This window comes from Crocuta crocuta, unplaced genomic scaffold (assembly GCF_008692635.1).
Source record: "Crocuta crocuta isolate KB4526 unplaced genomic scaffold, BGI_CrCroc_1.0 scaffold79, whole genome shotgun sequence".
NCBI lineage: Eukaryota > Metazoa > Chordata > Mammalia > Carnivora > Hyaenidae > Crocuta > Crocuta crocuta.
Window position 1 is genome coordinate 1,759,221 of NW_027533329.1, and position 24,227 is coordinate 1,783,447.

The following is a 24,227-nucleotide window of genomic DNA, read 5'->3' on the forward strand; positions in this document are numbered from 1 at the left end:
TTGATATGATGGGATTTAGGATTATCTGTTTCTTGTGTTTAGTAATAATTGGTAATTAAATGTGGTTTCAGGCATCTAATAATCCAGACAGATTGGATTTAAAAGACAAATTTTATACCTGAAAAACCCAAACACCAAGAGACATACAAATAAACACTAATTCGCAGTATCTTCATATCATACAAACTTAAAAAATAACCTTCCCGGGGCGCCTGGGTGGCTTAGTCGGTTGAGCATCCGACTTTCGCTTAGGTCATGATCTCGCGGTTCATGATCTCGCGGTTCGTGGGTTCGAGCCCCGCGTCGGGCTCTGTGCTGACTGCCAGCTCAGAGCCTGGAGCCTCTTTCAGAGTCTGTGACTCCCTCTCTCTCTGACCCTCCCCTGCTCACGCTGTCTCTCTCTCTCTCCTAGAAATAAATAAAACATTTTTAAAAAAGTAAAAAAAAAAAAAATAACCTTCCCAATGTTATTATTGTTTTGCTTATAATTCATTTTGAGGTTGTTGGTAACGTTTGCCAAACTTTGTTGTAGAATTATGCTGGACCTTTAAAATATTTTGTATTTTTAAATGCATAAGAAATTCTTATAATCTCAATGGATTTAAATTTGCAGTCCCTGTCATGCTACATTTTTCATTTAGCAGTATTTAGAAATACTAGTTGTTTTATACTTAATACGGTATGAAGACTGCTGATTTTATTGTTAAAACTAATTTTGTTGTTTAAATATTTCCTAATATTTCCTATTTTTTGAATCTTAATAGTAATAGCAATACATTACAAAATTTAAAAATTTAGCATTTTCTCTTGAGTGAGATAAAATAAAATAAATCATTAAGTAGTATAAATAAAGAAGATGTGGCATATACAGACAATGGAACATTACTCAGCCATCAAAAAGAATGAAATCTTGCCGTTTGCAATGGCACGGATGGAACTGGAGTGTATTATGCTAAGTGAAGCAAGTAAGAGAAAGACAAATACCATGTAACATTCATATGTGGAATTTTTAAAAAAGTTTATTTATTTATTGTGAGAGAAAGATCATGCACACAAGCAAGCTGGGGAGTGGCAAAGAGGGAGAGAGAATCCCAAGCAGGCTCTTTGCTGTCAGAACATAGCCCGATATGGGCTTGAACACATGACCCATGACATCATGACCTGAGCCCTAATCAAGAGTCTGGGGCTTAACTGACTGAGACACTCACGTGCCCTTCATATGTGGAATTTAAGAAACAAAACAGATGAACATAGGGGAGGTGTGGGGGGGAAGAAGGCAGCAAACCATAAGGGACTCTTAATTATAGAGAACAAACTGAGGGTTGCAGGAGGGGAGGTGGGCGGGGGATGGGCTAAATGAGTGATGGCTATTAAGGAGGGCACTTGTGATGAGCACTGGGTGTTACACAGAAGTGATGAATCACTAAATTCTACTCCGGAAACCAATATTACACTCTATGTCAACTAACTAGAATTTAAATAAAAACTTGAGACAAACAGCAAAATAATAAACAACTTACATTAAAATATCAGTTATAAAAATCTGATTTGCTCACATTTTAATGTGTCTAGACCTTAGAAAATTAATCATAAAATGACTGACTTTTTCATGTAATATCTTCTTTCTAATTCCACTATATATGATAATTTAAATCCTATTTACACACATATTAAACAAATTTTTTCATTTCCTTAAAATACTGTAGAGATCTTTACAGACATTCTGTACAGACAGTCATCTCTTGTACTTTTCTCCTGGTATAAAATCTGCAATTATAATGAACTATTAATTAAGGAAGTCAGATTTCTGTATGTTTCATTACATAAATCTTTTCAGACATTCAAGAAAATGTCTTCTGTACTTAAATGCACTGAGTAATAAGCTTTAATAATTTTTAAAGTTATTACATGCTTATTTCACATTACAAAGCTCTTTGTACAAAATTACTTTTTTTACTTTGTCCCAAATATTCTGAATACTAGCAAAGGCTTAATCCCTATAATTTAATTTATCAAGGAGTAGCCTCTGCTCTCCCAGGTTTTATTGTTAGTATAGGGTTAAACTCCTACATTGCTCAATAAATATTTATAGATTTACTGGAAATGTGCCATTATCTTCTTTCATCAAATGGGTGACCTCAAGATAAAAAAGTGATACAGAAGAAAAAATAATAAAAGAGGCTAAACAATGATAAATAACAGATGGTGTGAAATGAGTTTTTAAAGTTTATTTTTATTTTAACTAGGGTTTTTTTGTTTTGGTTTGGTTTTTTTTTTTTTTTTTTGCAGCCTTATATCATGGCTGCAAAAAGATTAGATTTTTGTGTTTTCCTTTTGCCAGGGAATCTTATGCTGAAGAATTACTCCTCTAAGATCAGGAAAAGAAAACAAAGGTATAAAAATATTACACAGATGTTGCAAACATTAAACAAATTCTTAGGGCTGCCTGCCAGGATTTCTGCTGCAATATTCTTTTAAAAATGTGTTTGAATGATATCCTTTTAGAGAAGTTTTTGCACTGCCAACATCTCCTATTCAGGTTCCGGGAGAAATGAGATGTGGGTGGCAGTGACTAATTGAACTAACAGCTACTGTTTACCAAACAGGTTTGGACAGATTATATTTATGATAGCCAAATGAAATCAAAACCATTGAGTACAGTCAGAGTGAGACAATCTAAGAGGGCAACTGAGTTTTATCTGATAGCATCCTGAGTAATCTGACTTAATAAAGTTCATTAGCCTTTGGTGGCCACCTACATTGTCAAGTGCTGAGTGAGGCCTTTGGAGTTGCAAAGAAGACTCAGCATTTATCCTGGTGAGCAACAAGTAATGTACAGAATTGTTGAATCACTATATTGTACACAGAAACTAATATAACACTGTATGTTAAACTGTACTGGAATTCAAAAAAATAAAAGTGAAAACATTGAAAAAATAAAGTTAAAAAATTCCCCTATAGAGTCTTTCTTACAGAAGTAAAGGCATGTGCATTTACAGGTTACTTTGGAGAAAATGGTGATTCTGTTTTCTGTTGCACTGTCTTGTAAACAGTTCATAGGTCTCTGAAATATGCAATGTATTGAACAGATGGGGGAAGAGATAAATGATTGAACTGGTAAATTATAGTGAGCCTTCTATAGGAGTGAGAGCAATGCAGGATCTTCAGTTAATTTATCTTTGCTTCATTTCCTCAAGGTCAAGGTGGTCTTTTTGGTATAAAGAACAACAATGATATGGTTATGCCTCACATTTGCATGGCACTTTTTATTTGTCAAAGGATATTTTTCCTGTTCTCACAGTATCATTTTTAGGAAAATAGAACAGGTAGGCTATTTTTATACCCTTCAGAGAATTGTGCATGCATGCCCAAACAAAATTTAAGGAAAAAGAAAATAAGGAGCAAATTGAGTATGGGAATTCAGTGATCATTTAGAACATTTATGCTATAGTTAAAAATTGTGATTTTAATATTTTACTATGGCCACTAAGGTATACCCAAATCTCTAAAGTTTTATTATCCATTTGCAAGCATTAATCAGAAGACAGTAATAAATGATTAATTCAGTACAGAGATCAGTGTCATGAAGATTTTCAATCTTTCTTTTAAATCTCCCACAAATTAGTATTGTTTTCTTAAAATCTGCAAATTTAAAATAGATATTATAATTGCTTACTTAATTAGTATTTTCTGAACCTCATATAGGTATCTTTTCTATATAGGAAACTCAAAGCATATAGAGATACTTCACATTTTGAATTCAGTAGATATAATGACATCCTGAATTCAGAAAATAGCTCAAGGTAATGTCTGAACTGCAGAATCTGATATTGAAAAACAAAATGAGAATTTCATGGAGTGATTTCTTATAATATTCAATAATTCTATGTTACATAAAACTTGAATAAGTCCTAAACTTAATTAATGTAATTCAAAACTTTTAATTTTTGAAATAAGAGAACACAATATGGTTATTTTGAGAATTAGCTGCTTTCTTCTGGGCAAATTAAAGTTCAAAGATCACATTTCTGCATATATTCTATTCTTCATGTGTTTGAAGAAAGAAACAGTTAATGAGATTTGCAAAACCTAGAAGAAAAGGAAATGATAAGATATCAAAATGTAATAGATAAGAGTAATTTGCAAAGTTCACAGTTACAATCACCTAAATGCATGCTTTAGAGGGAAAAGGATCAAAGAGAGTGGGAAATTTTTGGAGTAAGGTATATAGGGTTGCCAATAAGAAGTCTGCAAAGCTAGTCTTCTAGAGTAATCTAGCCGTCACCAAATTCATTTATGGAGGGACTAACAAATAGACTTCTATTTTTATTACATGGGCTATCATTGGGCTAGATGTCTTGATGAACTGTGATCTGGTTTTTGTTCATCATCTATGTCATCAGTCCTACAAAACTGCTTCATTTTGGGATAGAATCATTAAAGATGGTGTGCAAAGACAAGATGATAAAATGGACCACTGGTACTGTCTCCCATTCAGTCTTGTCTTAAATACCCCAGCATGAACACAATGGAGAAGAAACATTTAAAAAGAACACCATTAATGCATATAAAAAGGTTTTAATAACCATTTAATAACCATTCTGAGACTATGGTTACTTCAACTCTTACCAGTTGGAGAAAATCTATGGAACTTCAGGTCAATGCCTTTTTGGATCAACATAAAATTAAATGTGGTATCCTATACTTGAACAAACCATGCATTATATATTCATTGCAGTGTTATAGTCTAAACTGTAATAATCTATTCATTTTCACAGTTTTGTTAAATCCATAGCCTTCACCTGCTTTCATCGGTCTACACTGAGACTGGAGAATGAAGTTCTCCTTCTGAATCTCAAATCTGCAGTTGGCACCCTGCAGGTCAGAAGGTCATGGAATGTGTCTGTTTTGCTTCCCAATGTATCTCTAACCATTAATACAGTACCTGACACGCAGTAGATGTTCTTCCCCCTCCAAATTTATTGACTGACTGACTGACTGACTGAATGAATGAATATATGAGTAAATAGTAGATTTACCCATGTCAATATTGGTCTAGATTTCCAGTTTGTCAACTTGAAGACTGCCTGTTTGGTAGTCTTTCATACCTCTCTTGGGTGTGAATAGTCTCAAGGTCCTGACTCCTATTGTATTAATTTGTCTGATTAGGACTCTAGCTGGTTTTTCTGCAGTTTATTATGTATGGTTTATACTCAATTATTTTTTACCTTTAAACATGTGAACAAAAGCTTACCTCTGAAGCCAAAAGTCCAAAGTTAATTCCAGTTAATGTTAGAGCATTAGCGTTATACCATGTGTTAATTTTATTTTCACAACCCTAATGAAAAAAAAGTTATTTAGATTGACTTGGGAGATGAAAATGGTCTTATATACAATTCTATTACAAAGCGGAAGAAACATAAACGCAGTAAATGCACCAAAGTTTATAAAGTCAATGTCTAAGTGGAGACTAGACTTTTTAGTCCAGAGAACTTCCTCTGATAGCAGAACATCTCTGTTACTACTTTTTAAGTTGCTATGATGTTGTCATGTAATTGAAATCAGAAATTTATTAAATTTAGAGAGGGCTCTAATTTTCTGCAAATTATTGTAATTCAGCAAGGTATATACTACCAACGAAAATGATTATTTCCCAAATAGGAGAAGCTTTTTAAAAAAACATAATGCTCTATTTATCTGTGAATGAATTATGTAAATGAAAAATTCATCTTACAATTAGAATAACATCAGCATGTGAACTATATAAAGTATTAGAAGTTCTTGGGAATGAAAACGTGTTGGTCAGTATCCCATCCCCGTAAGTAGCAGATGAAACCTTATTCTTGCTTCTGCTACATTCGCCTGAACATTTGTGTCACTGCTGGGGACACTTCACTTCAGTTTTTGCCAATGCTCATACTTCTTACTTCCGGTATTGGAGCACCCTTACCAATCCTATGTACCAGAGATTGGCCAAAAGTGCCTCCCCTTTCTGCAGGGATTCAGGAAGGAGGATTGGGGAGAAAGATTGATGGTATCTCAAGTTCTAAGAGCGTGTAGATAATATACTCCCAGAAAGATGAAATAATAACTGAAATAATCACTATTCATCTAATTGTGAGTTCAGTTTCATAAAGTAGCTTAAGAACTTCATCACTGTAAATAACATTGTTTTTATATAAAACTTTGTTCAGAATTATAAAATGACTCAGAAAACAAAACAAAAAAGGCACTGTAAACACTTGGAAAGCCTTATCTTTACCTCCAGGTAAGTTGCATTCAGTGGCTCATCACAAAACCACTTTCTTAATGTAGAATTTGTGCAAGAACATGGCACCTGATCTGAATTTTCTTTATTTTTATTCTTTATCCAATCTGTGTAATTGTATTGGCCACAACACTGTAACTAGAAAAGAATTCTATGAATTTTACTATAAAAATGAGTTTAGTCAAAGCTACATGTCTTATCTTGATTATATTCAGGACTAGGAACTGTAGGCTTGATTCTCATTAATAACAGTGATGTCATACATATAACTTTTTTCTTGTTTATCCGTTTATGATCGGAAGGTTTGGTTCTCTGCCATCAGAGCTAATGCAATCTAGAGAGGCAATACATGTACACATCACATGCGTCAGAGGAAAAACAAGATGACTAAAAGCATTTATAATTATATTTCAATTCTCCTAAAATGCCTTTCTGTTATTACATATACTAAAAATAATAGCCATTTTTATGTGGGGCACCTACTTATAGTAGTTAAGAGTATAAAATGTAGTGCTACATTGTCTGGAATTGAGTCTTGTTTCTGTAACTTAATTAGCTCTCTGACCCTAAGTAAGTTACTCAATTTCACTGTCCTTCATCTATAAAATGAGGACAATAGGTCTTACTTCATTGGGTTTGGAGGATTAAATAAGTTAATGTATGTAAAGCACTTATAAAAAGTAAGTACAAAAATTATTTTCTTTATCAAGCTTTTACTAAGTTTCAGCTGCCGTCTATTCCTGTAAACCATCTGGGCAACCATATTCATTCCTGTACCTTGTCTAGAAATATTTGATGTGTAAAATAATAATCTTAATAATGTTAGCTAACAAGTGTTAGTTGCTTACTATTTTCCAGATCCAAGGCTTTCTATACATTCTATATATTATTTCATTGATTACTGCCAACCAGAAGTAAGGGTTATTCTGTCCATTTGATTAATTCAGAATCTGAAATTACTAAAGTTACTTGTCCAGGGTCAAAAAGCTAATATGTGGCAAACCTGACATTCAGGCTCAAGTGGTAAGTACCATGCTTCTCTGCTGCTAGCAAGGACTGTGCTCAGACTTCTTTCCTACAAGTACAGCAGGGAAGATTACCCCACCACCACTTTTACAGGTGAGACCATGTTAAAATTCACATCAGTTAACCAAGACTAGGAGATCTAAGTTACAAAAAGAGCATAAAACTCAAGATTTGTACATGAGAACAATGCTACTCCTCTCATTCCTCTGCCCCATCTCCTGCCCTTCCCTGTCTCCCCCTTACCCTTCGGTGATCATGTTTGATAAGGAATTTTTAGTTTTATACTAATTTTTTCTTACTGTTTTCTGTAAAGCATTCAGAATAGTCCACTTGGGTATATCTTCAGGCATATCTTTAGATCCATACTCAGTAATGATAAGGTCAATTTTGTCATGCACTACTTGGTGAATCTGTTGAAAATTACGTCAAAGTCAAAATCTGAAATTCTATGGGTTTTGTCTTTCTCTGATTTTACTTAGCATAATACTCTCTAGCTCCATCCACATCACTGCAAATAGAAATATTTCATTGTTTTGATGGCTGAGAAATATTTCATTGTCTATATAATCACTAAATTCTATGCCCGAAACTAATATTACACTGTATTTTAACAAACTGAAATTTAAATAAAAACTTGGAAAGTGAAAAAAGTCAAAATCTGAAAGAAACTTTCCTTATGGTTCCTAAAAAAAAGAGTATTCTAGTCATTTTTCTGTTCTCTGCTTATTCCTGTGTTTTCTGTTTCTATAACCTTTTTTTTTTTTTTTTTTTTAANGGAAAATGGATGAGACTTATTTTATGAAGAAAGAGAAAGTTATGTGCTATTCTCCTGAATGTCTAAGGATTCCACTTTTCTTCTTGTACTCTCAGGGAAAATTGTGAAAAATTTGAAATGGTCCAGAAAAGATTACTGAGTATCTTTTCAGTGGAAATTAGGCTTTCTTTAGCATAACTCAGGGTCGTCTTATTTCATGGGAGTCTGTATCTTTCTCAATTTTTAATGTATTTAACAACTTTGTAAGTTGTAGGAAACTATAGACAACTAATTCTTTGTCAGAGAAATACAGATGAATTTTTCCTTGGTGGGGGCAACTGATTATCTCCCCTACCAACCATGTTTTTTATATATTAAGATATAGTCTTTATAAGTTCTCTTTGGACTCTGCTTTGAACTGGTTTTTATTTCTTACTGATACCCACATTAATCAAGATGTTAAATAAAATCATGGACCTGTGCCTACACGTCTTGTATTTTTATACAAGAATTATGATTTTAATTAAAAAAATTGTCCTTTAACAATGCCGTAATAGAAACAATCAGATTTGAAAGAATCGGGTGAAAGTGCTATTGCAAAATCTAGATATTACAGAGGTAAACTTTAATTGTAACCTACAGATTATGTGACTTTCATAACTAAGGTAAGAGGTGGAAAGAACAGATACTACTCTGTTTTATGAACAAGAAGACAGATAAAGAATTTATTTTCTCTGTTTACATGAATAAGGATGAGGAGCTGAAACTTTTAAATATGGTTCATTTGAATTCTAGTTTCGTGATTTCTCACTGTATTATGCTGTCTGAACAATGAAAGCTAATTAACTGGTGGGAATACTACAACAATTAAACCATGTGTACAAGTTAAACTCTTATGCAGTCACTTATATATCTATGCTTTAATGCATTTAGGAAGATTAGAATGATGTAATGTTATTTAGATCTGTAAGTTAGTTAATTTATTCTCTAAGTTAATTTTTATTTTTTTAATGTGCTTTTTTTTTAAAAAAAGTTTTTATTGTGTGTGTGAGAGAGAGAGAGAAAGAGAGAGAGAGAGAGAGAGAGAGAATCCCAAGCAGGCCCCATGCTGCCATTGCGGTGCCCTACCTGCGGCTGAACTCAAAAACAGTGAGATCATAGCCTCAGCTGAAACCAAGAATTGAATGCTTACCCAACTGAGCTACCCAGGCCCCTTAATTTTTATTTAGACCAGAAAATGTTTTTCATTTTATATTGTTGTGGGGAAGGGTCAGACTTATGTCCTTATTTACTCTCCAAAGAATTATTTGGGAGATCCAGAGTGCATCTAAATCACATCTTAGTACACAAGCATATCCTATCCAATCTCCATGACTTCTCTATAAATAAAATTCCCTCACACATATTTATTTTGACAAGGATCCTTTGCAGTCCTGGTGCACCTCCAACACTGTTGGGTGCCGTAAGTGGCATAAAAGATTTAGAGGCTCCTAGGAGCTTAATCTAGTATAAATAGAAGGAAAATTGAGGTAAACACAGTTGTTAGCTCTAGATTCAGTTAATAAGTGATTGAGTTGAGACTCTGTCATTTGGCCATGATGCATTTTAGCAAATATTTCTTTTCTCAAAGTCTCAGTTTCCTGTTCTAGAAAGTAGGACGAACAATGCATCTCTAGGAGTTGTTGTGAGGATAAAAACCCTAATGCCTACAGAGTGCTTATCACAGTCTCTAGCACTCAGTAATTATTTTCAGGTGGTCATTTTTATTCTTAAACTAAGTAGAGATTAATATGTGAATAATACTTAAGAGAGCATGAACAACACTGATAAACTAAATTGAGGTATTAAGGATACTGAAGTGTTATACTCGAGTTCTATCTCCAGATCCGAAAGTTATAGGCTGATTGATTGGGATGTGCTGCTTTGCCACCGTATCAGCTTTACAGAACTCACGTGCTGTGTGTGTGTGTGTGTGTGTGTGTGTGTGTGTGTGTGTGTGCACGAGAAGAAATTTTAGCTCTAAATGCCAGGCCATGAACAATAAGTCCTGGGTGGCTAATATCCAGGATAGAAGCCAAGCACACGATAGCAAATGAAGTCGGAGGGCAGTGGTGTTCTATAGGAATGAGGTTTGGTCATTGCCTAGGACTCTACATATAGAGAGATTTTTGAAGGCTAGGAAGTACAGGAATTGATTAGGAATTCCTTTGAAATTAATTAAGGAAAGAAAGGGAGACTTTTTAAAAAATGTTTAAAATTCTTTAAAGTTTCCTTTTATTCATTTTTGAGAGAGACAGAGTGTGTGGGGCGGAGGGAGAGAGGGAGAGGGAGAGAGAGAAAGAGAGGGGGAGGGGGAGAGAGAGAGAGAGAGAGAGAGAGTCCAAAGGCTCCAGGCTCAGAGCTGTCAGCACAGAGCCCAATCCGGGGCTCAAAGCCATGACCTAGGAGATCATGACCTGAGCTGAAGTTGGATGCTTAACTGACTAAGCCACCCAGGTGCCCCAGAAAGGGAGCTTTAAGTAGCTACTCAGTGACAGAAACTTTCAAAGTTGTCAGTTAGTGGTAACTCTCTAAGGGAGGTAGGTATTAACCATACTGTACAGATGAAGACATAGACTTAGGACTGTTAAGTAGCTTGTGGACCTCCAGTTATCGGCAGACCTGTATGACTTCAAATCCATGCTCTTTCCCTATAGGAAAATCTCCCGTAATACAGAGACAGAGCATGACTGCACTGAAACAATGACATTTCTTTTCCTTTTTTTGATTTTTTAAGCTTATATATTTATTTATTTTTTTATTTAAAATTTTTTTTAATGTTTTATTTCTTTCTGAGAGAGAGAGAGAGAGAGAGAGAGAGAGAGAGAGAGAGAGAGAGAGGCAGTGTGAGCAGGGATAGGTCAGAGAGAGAGGGAGATACAGAATCCAAAGCAGGCTCCAGGCTCTGAGCTAGCTGTCAGCACAGAGCCTGATGCAGGGCTCGAACCCATGAACCGTGAGATCATGACCTGAGCCAAAGTCGGACGCTTAACCAACTGAGCCACCCAGGCGCCCCATAAGTTTATATATTTATTTTAAGCAGGAGAGAAAGTGGTGAGGGGCAGACAGAGAGGGAAAAAGAGAGAATCCCAAACAGGCTCTGCACTGTCAGCGTAGATCCCAATGGGGGGCTCAAACTCAAGAACCATGACATCACGACCTGAGCCAAAGTTGGATGCCTACCCAACTGAGCCACACAGGCACTCTGAAACAATTAAATTTCCTTAAAATGTAAGGTAACTATTGACCTTAATAGTTAAGTTTTGTTACCAAAAGGTTTTTTCAGGCAATTTACTAAGTGATTTTTTAAAGTTTATTTGACAAATATAAATCTTGTTGTGATTAATTATATGAGTCATGACCATGTCTGTACCAAATATTTGAATTATTTAGTTCATTTCATTTAAATAAAATAACTAAATTTCAAATTCATACAAGTCTAAAGATATTTCTTTACAAAAATGGAATATAGTCAGCCTATATAGAAAAATAGAATTGGTCAATCATGGGAGCCAGGGTTGTCTGGGACACCAATTTTGGATTCCCTACACTCAGTATCACCTTCTCTTCCTCCATGTTCTTTGTCATTTACAACACTGTCAACCTCCTGCTGAGTTAAAGACAAATTTCTTTAGCCCACCATTTTGATCTGACCATATATAGAATTCTGTAATACATCCATTGAATGTTTTTCCTCACAAAGACATTTATCTTTTGCTCTTAATATAGACTCATAGGTCTTAATAATAAAAGGTATCTAATTTTCTTTAAATTTCAAATAAAAGGATGATCATTCCATACCTCTTTTTTCTTTGTGAAGATGAATGCTGAAAGTACAACCTGAACACCAAAGGCCCACATTAACAGTGCTGCATACTAAAACAAAAGAGAAATAGAGATAGTAACTGTGCTTCTAATATGTACCTTAGATATTACAATGATGGGAAAGTGCACATTATATGAAATATCCTATCTTAAAATACAGACAGGTATTGCTGGTTTCTTGGCCTCATATACAGGAGTGAAGTTATTCAAACAAAAAGGCAAAGAAAAATAATCAGTGAACAATTGGATAAGAGTAAGACAGAAGTGACGGTATTCAGTGAGCACCCTAACAGACCACTTGGTCTAATGAAATTGTTGATGATCTTCCTTCATTTGGATCTAAAACTGTCCTAGAGGGGAATCCACTTAGCTGGACTTCTGCTTAACACACCATGCCACTAACACTAGAAAACTCACTGAATTGTCACCTATTGGGCAAATCCATCATGTATAAAGTAACAACAACAACAAAAAAAACCCCCAGAAAATAACAAAAGCAACTGCTATAATTAAATTAACTGTGTATGTACATTTAAACTATTCCTTTGAAAACTGAAAATACTTCTATCCAAGGCCGAATGAAATTATTTGCACACTTATTTAACTATATTTTTTAAACTTATGGCCACTGCAATCTTCTTCATGACAGCAGCACATAGTAGTCCATATTATCTAGAATTCATAATGATTTTTAAAAATTAGCAGTCTGAATATTTTACTAAAACATAAGAGTGATTCACTGTTAGTTTCACATATTTTAAACATTAATACTTTAAAATAGTTAAAATTTGTTTATTTGATATAAATTACATTTCTTATTTTAGAGAGAAATGTTTCAGAGGCAAAAATAGGGTCTTTAGATCCATTTAGAAGTTTGGATTTCTAATACTTCTACATACATTGACTCAATCTTCACTAAAAGGAGATTTGTAGAGACAGGAAAAATTGTAAAACAATATTTTATTGTAAAATATTGTAAGACAATATTTTAATGTAAAACAACAAAAAATTACTGGGTTTCTTTTTAATGGCAAGCTGGTTATAGTCCAGTGGACCTTCCCAATTTTCTGATCCTATGGGCATATGCAATATTACCTTTGACTAAACTATTATTCAGCTCTGTATGGAGAAAACTTACAGAATTCTGGTAGTAATACAAAAGTTCCTAGTCCATGGCAATGCAAATGATTCCTATTCATGGAAATCCAAATGAATACAGTCTATATAGAAGATAAATCTCCAAAATCTCATTCTCATTCAATTAGTTGTTACTTCTTACCAATTCCCCTACTGATTTTAATTAATAAGGTCTCTTACACATGTTCATTGACATATACGTGAGTCATGATTTTTACCTTTGAAAATTCCCTTTTAATAGTAGTTAGGTATATATAGTAAAAGAAAACTTCAGTGTATTCATTTGTTTTAGCACTTAGAGAGTGCAGTGAGAGACTTCCCAAGAACTTGTAAAAGAGGGAAGTAAAATTGCCCCTAAGAGATAAATTGTGAAACTAATATTTATTTGATTGGAATAGAGGTAGGCAAAATCACTGTTAAGCCAAAGAATAGTAATTAGGTGTGTAAAATCTGCTCATAACTTGATTGAGTGAATTAACACAGTAAAAGGAAAAATGTATCCATCAGAAAAGTATAGGTATATTTGGAGAAAAATAATAAATGTAGCATGATTGCAAATAGTAGCAGTGCCCTTCCCTGGATCATCCAGACAAGAAAGTGGTGTCTTGGCTTCAGGACCTAGTATTTTGCACATTCCTTATGATGGGGTCTATCAGGCTTTCTCAGTCATAAGCCATTAATATCAGAATCCCATAAGGGCGATACTTATGTTTGACAAAACAAAAGAAGGGGGAGTCTAGAGGGAGGGAAACAAACAAATACAATATTCAACTGCAGCCATTGTGTCTCTTACCAGGAAGAATGCAGAAATACTTAGCTTTTATGTAGCCCTCACAGTCTGGGTGGTCACTCTGGACACTGGTTATCAATCTACACTGGCTACCATGAAAGCTCTCATTTTCCCAGCTCACATGATCCCTCAGGGTCTACTCCTGCTGTTTGAATGGCCTAAGATGGCCAAGGCAGAGCTCCTCTTGTTTGGCAAGAGAGCTCCCGTGAATTGAAACTGATTTGATTTAAGGAAAATGGTAAAAGTTTCTATTTCATTTGAGCCTGTGAATTGTGATCCTTAGCTGCCACATGGATGGTAAATGGCTCATGTTCAGGTCTATATTCCTAATTATAATTTATCTTTCCATGTGACATGGCCAGGGAGACATAGTGTGCCAGCCAGGTGCCAGAGTCTGGCCCTCTCAGCAGTTCTATTTCCCTTTGTTAAATGATAAATTGTGATCTCAGTTATAAGTTAGCTTCCTACATGACAGTCCCACAGGGAGAAAATGGGCCAACTGCAGGGCATGGATTCTTTCATCTTGCTAAGCTACACTGCTCATAGACTTTAACAGTTTATTTGGATTTTAGTCTTCAGATTCTTAACTTTGGCTAGTTGTAGTTCACCCCAGGAGATGGATTCCTACTGACTGTGTTTCGAAAAGTTACATCTAAGGATGCAGAGGTCCAGATCCATGGAAGAACATTCTATCTAGAAAAGTTTCTTGAGACGGGGTGCTTCATTTACCTTATTCCCTGGGGAACACTATACTGAGATGTTATGCTGATGTAAATCATTATTGCTCATTTTGTGATCTGGACACTCCACATTGAAAATAGAGATTAATTCAGGCTGTTAAAATGAAATACATACCAGGATTAGGAGCCATCTGATTTCACTGTGAATTCCCAAATAACCCAAGAGACAAAGAAGAACAATAGCAGATCCAGTTCCAATCAAAATTTGAAAAATATATGCTATCAGATGATTATTTTCATCTGTGGAAACCACAAAATAAATGATTATTAGGTGGTATTTATATTCTACTCAACAATATATGCAGTAACCCAAGATTTCTCTAAGCAGTTGCTGCCAAACCCGTAGGATTTTCTCTCTCTCTCTCTCTCTTTTTTTTTTTTAGCTTCATTCTGGCACCTCTTATTTAGTCTTGGTGACAACTTCTCTTCCACTAATGACATGATGAAAAAAAATTCTTCAGTCTCAAAAAATCTCTCTACCTTTATCTTGTCTTCTATGAAAGAATAATTTTTTTCCCATAAGGTAACATTCTTTTATGTTTAATGTATATCCAAACACTTCTGAACTTATTTGAGTATCTAATATGTGTGGGTTCATTTTTTATATGAAACTGAGTTTACTGGTAATTGGACTGCATTGAAACCATATTTTATTCTCTCTCCACCTAGACTGAGCTCTCTGTGCTAGAGACTATATATATTTATACTGTCAACGGACTAACTGTTAAATGCTTAGTGTTATGACATGGACTGTAGAACACTGAGTGTTTACCAAATACTTGTTAAAAAAAAAAAAAGAAGAAGAAGAAATAAATTAAATATGCCCTAGGTTTTCTGGGAGAACAGTGAAGGCAGTGATGTGCTAGAGCCAGTTTGTTCTGGCTCATAAACGCCAACTGTTACATTTTCACAAAATTTGTAAGCCATCTCTGTTCACGCTGGCACTGTGAAATCAGCCATCATGGCATTATGTATCTTAAACCACAGAAATCAGTAAATACCATAAATCAAAACTTTCTCTCCAGAACCAGTTGTTAAACATTTACCAGCACACCCCTGGGTACAAGAGCATCTAATCCAGGAGAGGGAGGAGGTTGGAGAGTGTACGTAGGCAAGGTCTCTGGAGAAGGCAACACTGAGCATGGGCTTTAAGTGCTAACTGAATGTATCTAGGTTGGAATGATAGAACAGCAGTCTGTGTAGGAAATTCAGCTTTGCTGGCACTTAGGATTTGAAGCAGGTGAAATTGGGCAGGTTTTCAGGGGCCAAATTATGCACACTTTGTGTGCTCTTATCCAGTCTTTCTCACTGGAATTAAACTCCATGAGAACAAAATATTTATCTTTCTTGTACAGTACTGCATTCTCAGCTTAAAGGATCATGCCTAACATGTAGAAGATACTCTGTAAATACTTGTCATATGAATGAATATGAGCAGTGGGGAGCCAGGGAAAAGCTTTTAATGTTGCATGGATATTTTCACCTTAAATTATTTCAGTGGCATTTGGAAGGTGTTTGAGAAAGGAGATCAGAACACAAGGCTATTGGATGCTATTGCTATGGCAGAGGGAAGATGGAGACCTCAGGTAGTACGGTGTTCTTACAAATGAAGAGGTGAAGGCAGAATGATTTTTAAAAAGGGGTAAGTGAATTTCAAGTTGCAGATAAAAGGGAGGGGAGGACCCAACCAGGTTCTTGCCACAAACTTGTTATTTTCAGTTCCATGTCTTGAAACCTTAACTGAGATTTCACTAAATACACTTTCAAGTATGTAATTTTTAAGAGAATTATCTTTCAATTCCATAATGGAGGGAAACCAAAAAGAAAATGACTTTAGCTCCACAGTAACTGGTACCTTATCAAATTAGATACTGCATGGGAAGTGCTTAGCCCAGTGTCTGGCCTATAGTCAACACTAAATAAGTGGAAGCTATTACTGTCTCTCTTCTGGGGAAGGAAAGACAGACAGAATGGTTGTTGGAAAGTCTCCACACACCCATTTGCTCTGAGCAAACCACTAATGCACTCAGACATCATGAATACTTTTCTATAAGCAAAGTATACAGATGGAAGTGAATAAAGATACTAGGCACTTAGGTGTAGCTGACATTTAAATTATTCAATACTCTGTAGCACTTTATTACCTATTAAACTTTTTAATTTAGCTTTCATTTTCCTACAAACATATTTTATCTTACTTGAAATCCACTAAGAAAGATGTTGGCATGCTTTTTGTCATATTTTTAAAGGATTAACAGTGCTGTTTAGCAGAATTTACTGAGATAATGAATATAATCTACATCTGCACTGTCTAATAAGGCCGCCATACCCAATAGCCACATCTGGCTATTGAGCACTTGAAATGTGGCTTCCTTCCCTCCCACCAAGGATATGTATATAAAAATAACCCTTAGCCTATTAAACTTCAGCCCATAGTGACCACAGCATAGCACAAAATGGCAAAATATTTTTTAAAAATCAAGTTAACTGCATTTACTTATTTTATTCATATTTGCATAACATTATATTTTATTTGTAACCATATGATGGTGAGAGTAGATGATAATCGAGTTTTAAAAGAAATTATTTAACTTGGGCACTATCAAATATGTTGATCTCCATTATCTTTTCATCCAGAGTTTATTAGAACAATCCAGTTTTCCATTTCTCTCATATCTCTTGTCCAGCCAAAGTTCCTAGTTCTCTCTCACCAGATTTATTCTCCTTTATTATCTTGGTTTTAAGTCCTATTATTGAAAGGTGTTTCTAAAACCAATTGGCAAAGAGCTTCAGAGGGGAAAAAAAAATTGCCCAATACTCAAGGAATTTTAGAGAAATACTGCCACCTGCTGAAAAAATCATGTATGCGATTATTTAAAATGGAATGCCTGAGTTCCGAGAGCCAAAGAAAAATGGATACATACCCAAAGCTGTGAAAAAAATATTTCTATCTAATAAAAGCCATGCACCAAATCCCATGAGTAAAAGACCAAGAACCTAAAGAAAAGACAGTCAATAATTGTATTTTTGGTGAGTGCCAATAAAAATATATTACATTTTCTTTACTAAATAATTATAAAAGAGTCTTACCAAGAAAGCTCCATTAATGATATTAAGAAAATATTTAAAAATTAACATTTTGTTCTTTCTTAACATTCTTTCTCTCTCCAGATGTTGGTGTTTCTGAAACGATAACCGCAACTTTTACTATTAAGTCACCACAGTAACAACTTTAATGTGCATTTATTTGCACATTTTTCTTCTTCTCTCAGTTGTCAATGTAAGATTCCACCCTTCAGAATATAGGGAGAAGCTGAAGATATCTTGAAATGGGGCCTGTCTTTTCTATCTGAACCAGGTAGTTGAGAACAAGAACTTGTATAATAAATTGGCATTTGTATTACATGCCAAGAGTTCAACCATTAGTCACCTTACTACACTTCTTGCAGTCTTCAGAAAGTAAAATATTTTATTTTGTTTTTTATCTTAACACACCTTCTTTGCTGGGAAGCTTTCCTTCACTGCTTTTCCCTCTTCTTTTCCAGAATAATGTCAACTCCTCAGTGAGGTCTCTCATCTTGGAAGCCTTTGCCTAGCCTCAATTTGTTGCCACTCTATTTTCTCCTTTATTTGTCTTTTCTTCTCACATAGACTCTGATGTCTTTTAGTGGAGAGAGTAGGTCTTGTGTAGTATTATATTCCCAGAGTCTAGCACATAGTAGCTACTCAATAGATATCTGTTGAATGAATAAATAAGTAGATGAATTAATTATTGAATTAGTGCATAATTTAGTTTAGTGTACAATGGAAGGAAACAAGCCAACTTAAGGCTGTGTTAATTAAAAGTTATTTGGGGGTGCCTGAGTGGCTCAGTCAGTTGGGTGTCTGACTTCAGCTCAGTTCATGATCTTATGGTTCGTGGGTTCGAGCCTCGCGTCGGGCTCTGTGCTGACTGCCAGCTCAGAGCCTGGAGCCTGCTTCAGATTCTGTGTCTCCCTCTCTCTCTGACCCTCCCCACCTCACACTGTCTCTCTCTCAGAAATAAATAAAAACATTAAATTAAAAAAAAAACTAAATAAAAGTTATTTATTTAGGGGTGCCTGGTTGGCTAAGTCAGTAGAGCATGTGACTCAATCTCTGGGTGGCTCTGGTTGGGTGTCCGACTCTTGGTTCCAGCTCAGATTGTGATCTCACAGTTCTTGAGATTGAGCCTTACATTGGACTCTGTGCTGGCAGTGTGGAGCCTGCTTGGGATTCTCTCTCTCTCTCTCTCTCCCTCAAAATAAATAAACTTAAAAAAAATCTAAAAAATCTTTAATTAATTTCCTAAAACCTTTATGGGAAGTCAACTCTTAGACCATTGGTTTTGCTTTATTAGATATGAATGTTATAAATTTTCTTGGGCATGTTTCTGAGTTTTCTCTTTTCCTTCATTGTTTTAATTCCACCTAGTACCATAGTTTGAAGTGTTTTAGTACATGCAGTGTATAATTAAGATGATGAAAGCAGATTTAATAAGACTAATTTGAAGCTACTTGTCTCTGTTTGTGAAGATCTGTTTGTTGAATTGAAGGATGCCCTGAAAAGTGGAGAAATAAGAGATGTGTAGGTTACAGTCTCCTCCCTACTTTCATTGAGGCCCCATTCCTCCCTGAAACTCCACAGTGCTCCTTCCCAGCTGAAGGAGTCTCTCCAGGTTTTGTCTTCTATCCTTTTCTTTGAAGTCTCCTAATTCCATTTAGTTTCTCCAGTTTCTGTCCTCCATTCTTATTCTTACATGCCTTCACTGTCTGGCCTGTTTGGATAGAAGAATCAGTTGGAAAGACTAACTGGTTTTTATTTCAGTTTCTCCCTAAGATGTTGTAGATATTTGATTTTGGCTTCAATTCTATTTACGTCAGCCTATGACAAAGTTGTGATCCTCTCCTACAGCCTAAATAAGTTCTCAGGGCCAAAGTCCTTGTCGTCTGTGAATGAGAAAGTAGACTAATAAACAAGAACATTGCAGTAATTCTGGGTGTGAAGTATTGAAAGACAAAGATTTGACCACTGATTTGGTAATAATTAGCAAGTTAGAACTGGGGCTAAAATGCTTTTTCGAAAGATCCACATACAAAAATAAACTGAAGCTTATTTCTCTTTCAGTCCAAGGTGGGCAACTGGTTCTCTTCCAGGAAATCATCTTAGGGACTTGGGGCTGCTCCAGCCTATTCCACATCTGGCTCTCAAATGTGCTCATGTGGTCATGCTTTATAGCCAGCAGAAAGGAAAGAGGGTGGGGCACCTGGGTGGCTCAGTCAGTTAAGAGTCTGTCTTTAGATCAGGTTATAATCTTAACGGTTCACGGGTTCAAGCCCCATGTTGGCTCTCTGCTGTCTGCGCAGAGCCTGCCTTGGATCCTCTGTTTCCGTCTCTTTCTCTCTCTGCCCCTCCCTGCTCATGCTGTCTCTCTCTTAAAAAAACAAATAATTAATTAAACTTAGGAAAAAAAAAAGAAAGTAAAGGAGGATGAGCAAAGTTGGGCAAGCATCTTTTAAGCAAGTTGTACACTTCTCTTCTGCTCATATTCCATTGGCACATACTTAGGTCTCAGCTATAGATGGACTCAACTATGTGCCCAAGATGAAGGAAAGAATTGAATTAGGGTGAAAAGAGCCAAAAAAAAAAAATACGAAGCAATTAGGAAAGGGCATTGTAAAAGATCACTACAGGGAGAAATGGAGTGTTTGGATACAGTTTCAGTATGCCTTACCATGAAAAAGAAAGAATCAGAGATAATCAGAATGATTCCTGTAGGATGGGAAATTAAAAGAATAATGATAATCACTGGCAATAGAAAAATTGGGGGAAAATTATAAATTTCATTTTTAATAAATGAGTTTGATTTAGAAGAAGATATGCTTGTGGCTAAGCACTAGAAATGGAGTGAAGGTAAAGAGCATAGGAGCTGATGTCGTAGAAATGAATGGAAGAGAAGGGGATTGACTACAGATCAAAGTGAGCAGAGGTTTGATAGTAAAGAATGACATCATTAGGAATTTCAATTTTTTAATGCAGACTTTTACAAAATGAGAACATAATGAAAGTATGATCTGATCGAAGTCAATAGAGGAAGCATTTTCTAAAATAATGTTGCATGAGATAGAGGTCAAAAAGGGTAAGAATTCAGTACTTTCAAAGTCAGCCAAGTTGGTAAGAAGGCTGTTCATGGTAACTTCAACAGCAGTGTTTTAGTCCATTTGGGCTGCTCTAACAGAATGCCACAGACTGGGTGGCTTCTACACAACAGAAATTTATGTCTCAGTTTTGGAGGCTGGAAGTCTGAGATCAGGGTGCCAGCAAGTGTGGGTGAAAGCCCTCTTCCAGGTTTCAAACTTCTTGTATCTTCCTGTGAGGAAAGGGGCTAAGGAGCTCTGTGGGATCTCTTTCATAAAAGCACTAACTCCATGCATGATGGATCAACCCTCATGACCTAATCACCCCTTAAACGTCCCATTTTCTAGGACCATCACATTGGGTGTAAGGATTGCAACATGTGACTTTGGGGGAATACAAACTTTCAGACCATAGCAAACAGTTCAGGTTAAAGAGTTAGAACACAACAAATAGGGTGTCTAAGCAACAAGTCAAGGAAGTCTGTAGCCATGTTTGCGCGGAATGAGAAGAGGGGAGGGATGGTCATGTGCTGATCTTTCCAGTCACAAGCTCCACATACTGGAAACAACATCAATGAAAATAAAGACGTGATAACACAAAGATACACAACTAGTTAGTGCAGTTCTTGTTTAAATATTTGTAGTGTAGAGGAACTATGTATTATTATTTTGCTATAGACAACAAACTTGTTTTTAACTTAATCAAATAAGGTCCTGGTGTGGCATTTCTTTGGCTCATTTCCTGATTAGTTAATTAACAGTCCAATAGCAGATATATTTACTAGTAGTATGAAAGATATAGGGAAAGACAATTTACAATAATTCACCTATTCATAGGTGTCATTTCTCACTAGTTAAGTTATAGTCGAATTACTTTTTATTATCATTTTTAAGTTCCTTCTAAGTGCCAGGAGATTGAAGCAAAAAAATGAATAAACAACCTGTCAAGGAGTCAAATATTAAAACTTGTGGCCAACTGTGAATTATGTGTTTGGGGTGTAGGGACAGGGAATAAGCACAACTGGGAAGTTTCAGAGAGAAGATGAATTTGAGATGATCCTTGAAGGATGCGTAAGAAGGTCCCGGTCAGACAAAAATGGCGTAGACACAGGAAGATTTCAAGATAGATGGAACACTGTGTTTACAAGCTTCATAACGAAGGGTGTGGGGCACGGGCAAGAAGGCCACGAGTTGAGCACTAAGGCTAGAGAAGTAGGCTCAGAAAAGATTGTGAAGGATCAGGTATGCTTTGCTAAGAAATTGCTTTTATTTTCCTTCAGGCAGTGGAGAACCATATTTCCATCATTAGCTTGGAAGCCAAATTAGAAAAGAATCCTAAGACTGGGAGATACTTTACGAAGCTGATGTACTAGTTCACAACAAATGAATGTAGTCTAAAGTACAAGATGGTTGTGGGAATGGAGAATAGGACCAGGATGAGAGAAACAGTAGGAGGAAGAATTGCCAGCAGTGGGATGTTAGAAAAAGCCCCAAATAACACTTGAAACCAGGTCTAAATAACTTAAATACCTGGGCTAGAAACATTACGCCATGTTTTACAATATGTCATTTATATTGGTTGCCTTGACCATCAAAGTTTATCCCCAAGATGACCAATGACCACAAGAGACACTGGAAGGTAAAATAACTTTTGTGAGTTCACCTAGTTAATATTTGGCAGAGCTGAGATTCAAAGCCATAGATATAAACCACTTTCTTGTTACTCTTTCCAGGCCCCAGTGCCATCATCTGCAAATGTAGATTATAAGAACACACACCTGAAAGGGATGTTGTGAAAACAAGATATGATGTGTTAAACAAGATTATGTTTGTAAAGCACTTGGTTTAGTACTGGGCTAAATGTTACCTATTAATCTTGTTATGGTATAGTAATTTTTCTTTAAAAAATATGATGAGAGAAAGAGAGAGTATGAATGGGGGAGAGAGGCAGACAGAGAGAGAGAGAGAGAGAGAGAGAATCTCAAGCAGGTTTCATGCTCAGCATGGAGCCCAATGGAGGGCTCCATCCTATGACTTCTGGGTCATGACATGAGCCAAGTTCAAGAGTTGAATGTTCAAACAACTAAGCCACCGAGGAGCCTCTAGTATAGTAGTCTTATATAAGGGAGGTGCACACGAGATTGGGAAATGGGATGGGGACTGTAAGAAAAGTGATGAACTCAAGTAGGTAGTCATGTCAGCTGCAGAGAGAGAGAGCACGGAAAGGGTTAGAGAGGGAACTTGAGAGTCAGCAACAGTCTTTAAATGGAAAAAGAGAAGCAGAGGTCTAAGAATCCAACAATATAGGTCACATATTAAAAATATTATTACTCAATAGTCATCCTCAAGAAAATAAAAACAAATACCTGCTATGCAGCTATTTGAATACTACAGTGATACTCTGTGATATTTAAATTTTATCACTGATGAACAAAAACTAAGACAACTGTTAAACAATGATTTTAAACTAAAGTAATCTCACGACTCAACTCACATTTCCAAAGAAATCTTTTCTTGTTAGATATCAGAGGAACAAATAATTCTCTTTCATCCTTTCATTTCTTAATAAATATTATATGCTCTCTAAGTGAAATATATTGTGTTAGGTCAATTGGCTATAAACCAGTCAGGCCTGAAGATAATTTTCAAAACAAGAGCAAAATTTAATGAAAAGAAAGTTATGTATTAAAAAGAAAAAAATTATTCAGGTTAATATGTTATAGACAAACTAACCTGATCAATTTTAGGCTATACTTTCTAGGAAGACTGCAATTAAATAAATTTATGCTAAATGCTGCATAGTTAAGCAATGTTTTCAAGTTAAATTGGCTTATAATCTGTACTATTTGGGGTCCTTGGGTGGTTCAGTTGGTTAAGCCTCTGACTTTGGCTCAGGTCATGACCTCACAGTTTGTGCATTCCAGCTCCTTGTTGGGCTCTGTGCTGATACCTCAGAGCCTGGAGCCTACTTTGGATTCTGTCTCCCTCTCTCTGCACTTTCTCCTGCTTACACTCTCTCTGTTTCTCTCTCTCTCTTTCTCTCTCTCTCAAAAAAAAAAAATCTATAACTATATGAGATAATTGTTGTATTTTGTTTCTTAATTAGTGTGATAGCTAAGTAATGACTAATTGATAGGGTTGTCAGTTTTCTTCCAAGGTAAAACATAAGAATATAAGACTTATGGTAACATGTACCAGATGAATTTATCCTCAGAAGAACTCTAAATATTTTTCTTTTTGCTAATCAGTTTGCTTGTCAAGGTAAGATTTAAGGAAAAAAAGCAATTTAGACATTATATTCAAATAAGTTGGCGAATAAATTAGTTATTTAAAATTAGTTCTAGAAATTAATTGATTACTAATGGATTTGATATTTTTAGGAAAAGTGTGAATCATTTCATTGTTACAAATAAAATCAATCTAAATGAGAATTTCAACATGATATGATAGTCTTAGCATTTTCCTTTTTTTTAAATTTTTTCTTTTATGTCTT

At 35.5% G+C, this 24,227-nt stretch overlaps 1 protein-coding gene across 1 annotated transcript; it reads right to left on the bottom strand.

The window, feature by feature from the left end:
• Positions 1-4,020: 4,020 nt before the first annotated feature.
• TSPAN19 (tetraspanin 19) lies at positions 4,021-17,750 on the bottom strand. The gene is made up of 8 exons (XM_077748150.1): positions 17,670-17,750; positions 17,504-17,576; positions 14,695-14,819; positions 11,889-11,963; positions 7,594-7,704; positions 6,263-6,406; positions 5,255-5,338; positions 4,021-4,089 (listed from the first exon to the last, which is right to left on the bottom strand). Exons 1-8 carry the CDS (start codon positions 17,733-17,735, stop codon positions 4,021-4,023), a joined length of 747 nt encoding a protein of 248 aa, XP_077604276.1. The 5' UTR covers positions 17,736-17,750.
• Positions 17,751-24,227: the final 6,477 nt, after the last annotated feature.